Source organism: Myotis brandtii, unplaced genomic scaffold, assembly GCF_000412655.1.
Source record: "Myotis brandtii unplaced genomic scaffold, ASM41265v1 scaffold643, whole genome shotgun sequence".
In the NCBI taxonomy this organism is placed as follows: domain Eukaryota; kingdom Metazoa; phylum Chordata; class Mammalia; order Chiroptera; family Vespertilionidae; genus Myotis; species Myotis brandtii.
Window position 1 is genome coordinate 160407 of NW_005370478.1, and position 3582 is coordinate 163988.

Consider the following 3582-nt stretch of genomic DNA (forward strand, 5'->3'; position numbering starts at 1 on the left):
CCCGGGCCCCGGGAAGGAGGACGGGCCCGGGGACCCTGTGCTGACCCGCACCCCGCGGAGGCCACTGACCGGCCGGTCCCCGCGGCCTCTCCCTATCCCAGCGTCGCCGTCTCTAGACCAGCCCCTGGTCTGTCTGTGGTCAGAGACATGCTCCTCAGACTCGTCGTGCTGGTCATCTGCCCTCCTCTCCCCTCCTGCACAGCAGATGTGAGGAAGGGCTATGTGATCGGTCCCTTCCCGGCCCGGCCCCGCGTCTGCACCTGTGACCTCCCGTGTCTTCTCCAGAGGGGCCGTTTACGGTGCTCTCTATGTGGCGGGCATTCACGGACTTGCTCTCCCTTCAGCCTCGCAGCACTGAGTTTCAGGCGAGGGTACTCAGCCTCAGCACTTTTGAATGACTTACCCACAGTCACGCAGCTAACTTAGTGGTGCGGACAAGATCTAAAGGTGAGCCAGCCCCAGACTTGGGCCGAGTATGTATCGAGTTGGATTAGAAGCCGAGGACACACTTTTGCAAGGTTTCAAGAGTTCCTTCTACGGGTGAGCCTAGAACTGTAATACAGAATAGTACGTAAACACACACACATCGTCAGTTGGGGAGACAGGGGTTTTTTGGGGGGGAGAGGATAGCATTGCCAGATAAAATATAGGATGTCCAGTTAAATTTGAATTTCAGATCAATAACACTTTTCAATATTTTTTTTAAAAAGTGGATGTAAGTATGTGCCAGATATTGCATGGGACATACTTATACTGAAAAGTTATTTGCTGTTTATCTGAAATTCAGATTGAGCTGGGAGTTGTGTCGTTTTGTTTGCTAAACCTGGCAGCCTCTGGAAGAGAGCATGTGTAAAGGGGACAGGATTTGGAATCCAAAAACCTGTGCCAGTTTTTTGTTATTTACAAGCTGCGTGTTCTTGAGAATGTAGTAAATCTGCCTATAAAATGGGGATCATAGAGCACAGTTAGGTAAAATGTATGTGATGGTTTTCTGTAAAAAGTATAGCACTGGTGCTTGAGGAGCCCCTAAGAAAGAGGGACCTTGAAGGGACTTAGATAAATGTTGGGAAGAGGAGGGGGGAAGGGCACAAAGCTGCTGAGAGGTAAATGCCCCAGGCATGCGAAGGGATTAGGAAACTGACTAGTGTGGCTTCTTATCAGATTGTTGGTGTGAGAGCGCTCCTTTTCGTTTTGAAAGGTAGATGGGCCCAGGTAGAAGACCCCAAATGTCACATTGAGGGTGGTTGGACTCTGTCCTGTACCCTTCAATAGAGGACTGTTGAAAAAGTTCGGAGGACGGCGGAGGCAGAGAAGTACACACAACAGCATTTCATAATGACCCGGCTTGGTACAGGAGGAAAGATTGGGCTTATTGGTGGCCTATTGGAATAGCTCAGGCACAGAATAATGATGAGAGCCACCCCTTCTCTCCTTTTTTTTTCTTTTTGTGGGCCCTCATGCTTTGCTTTCTCAGAATTCTCAGGAGGAGTTTATTAAAAATTGCTACTGTTTGACTCTACTCTCAATCTGCTGAGTCAGACCTCCCAGCCAGGGAAGTCTAGGCATGTGTTGTGTTTTTTTTTTAATGAAGACTTTTATGGAATAGCTGGATAATACTATTTTGAGATGAATTTTTGATGGGAAAAAATTACACACTGTTGAGCAAAAGTCGTCACAAAAAGCACATATATTATCCCATTTGTATAAAGTTCAAAATTGGGAAAACTAAGCAGTGTGATTTTTTGGATGCATAGCTAGATGTTAAGGCATCCATGTTGTTAACACCACCACCACTGCCATCACCCTCCCAGGGGTTCTGATACACAACGAAGTGTGAGAACTACTGCCATGTTCTTCACTGTCTCTCAAGCGCCCTTTTCTCATTTTGACACCTTTCTTCCAGCTTTCATCCATTTGTGGGTCTTGCCCACAATCCTTATACTTAGTAACTATTCCATCTGGATGATCCTCAAAGCCTTCATTGTTTTTTTTATTTGGACTCATCACTGTACTTTAAGCTAGAGAGGCAATTACTTCCCTGTTGGGGGAATAACCAGAAACAGTGTATTGGGGGGAAAGGAATAAAAATGCAGGGTCAGCCCTTGATGCCCTTTATATATATTGAGTTTCCAGTATGAGAATGAGTTTGTGTTTCATGCTTACTGTTAGGTATTGCGCTAAGTACTTTCCATGCATTTAATCCTCAGCAGTCCTATAGGGTTGGTACAATAAAACCCATTTTATACATGAAATAAGTGGACCTTAGAGAAATTAAGTAACTTCAGGATCATAGAATTAGCAAGTAGCAAAATGGAGATTTGAACCTGTGCCTGAAGAACACTGACTGCCCTTTACTTCTGTTCCACTTACCTTCCAGTAGCTACTTAATGACCTCTCTTCATCATTTTTGGTTTGTATATGTTGCCAGGCAAAGGATACCAAAGAAGAAAATTGCCTTATCCGTATTTTGCTCAGCAATAGAAATGAGGTGTCTTATCTAGGACACAGCTTCATTCATTAACACAGATGGGATCGTTGATAGTTAGAGTTCTTTTGTTTTTAATTTTATTGATTTCAGAGAGGAAGGAAGAGGGAGAGAGAGAGAGATAGAAACATCAATGATGAGAATCACTGATCAGCTGCCTTCTGCACACCCCACACTGGGGATTGAGCCCACAACCCAGGCATATGATCCTACTGGGAATCGAACCGTGATCTGCTGGTTCGTAGTTCGATGCTCAACCACTGAGCTACTCCAGTTGGGCGATTGTTAGAATTTTAAGAATTGATTCTGTTCTGGGGCTTGTATAACTGCTTCCCTTATCTGCCTTCTTTTGGTCTCTGGGAAGCTGGAGTTTGTAGTCATATGATCTGGATTCTGGTAGTTTATGAAAAGTTGTGGGGATAGGAGAGGTAAGACTCCAAATTCATGAAACCTCATTTTTGCAGTTCAGTCCAGGAGTTACACATTTAATCAGATGACTACATTGTACTTTCCTGCATTCAGTGCTGCCAAGTGTGTTATTTTATACGTATTTTTAAGTTGCCTTCTTCATTTCTTACCATTAAAATGGAATACTCCCATTTTAATGGCAGACTTAGAATATTCATCCTTGACAATATTTAATAACACGTGCACCTTATAGAAAGACAGTTGTGATATATCAGTAGATTGCAACCTTTGATGCTTATCAAAATCACTGTGGAGTAGAGATTTAAATTTTTTTCCTTCCTTTGGTCATTTTGAGTTGGTAAGTTTGAGTTCGGGCCGGGTCATCTATATATTAAAAGAAAGAGCTGGAGGTGATTTTGAGTTCCACAAAGACAGAGAGCTACTCTTAGACCCCCCCACAATTCCTCTCACAGGTCCCTGAAACTGGAGAGGATGCCTGGGATCCTATACAATGTCTTTTCTCTCCTTCACTCCTAATCGGTAGCGTGGACAACAGCGAGTATATGCGGAATGGGGACTTCTTACCTACCCGGCTGCAGGCCCAACAGGACGCTGTCAACATAGTATGTCACTCCAAGACCCGTAGCAACCCTGAGAACAACGTGGGCCTCATCACACTGGCCAAGTAC

At 44.4% G+C, this 3582-nt stretch overlaps 1 protein-coding gene across 5 annotated transcripts in view; it reads left to right on the plus strand.

The window, feature by feature from the left end:
- Positions 1-3582, plus strand: part of PSMD4 (proteasome 26S subunit, non-ATPase 4) — an 8365-nt gene that overhangs the window by 201 nt on the left and 4582 nt on the right. For 3 of the 5 annotated variants that reach the window (XM_005880589.2, XM_005880590.2, XM_014528638.1), the window contains exon 2: positions 3438-3578. In XM_005880589.2, the coding sequence (XP_005880651.1) occupies positions 3438-3578 (141 nt within the window). Of the gene's footprint in view, positions 1-285; positions 448-3437; positions 3579-3582 lie in introns of all 5 variants that reach the window. The other 2 variants (XM_014528636.1, XM_014528635.1) reach the window with 2 other exon arrangements.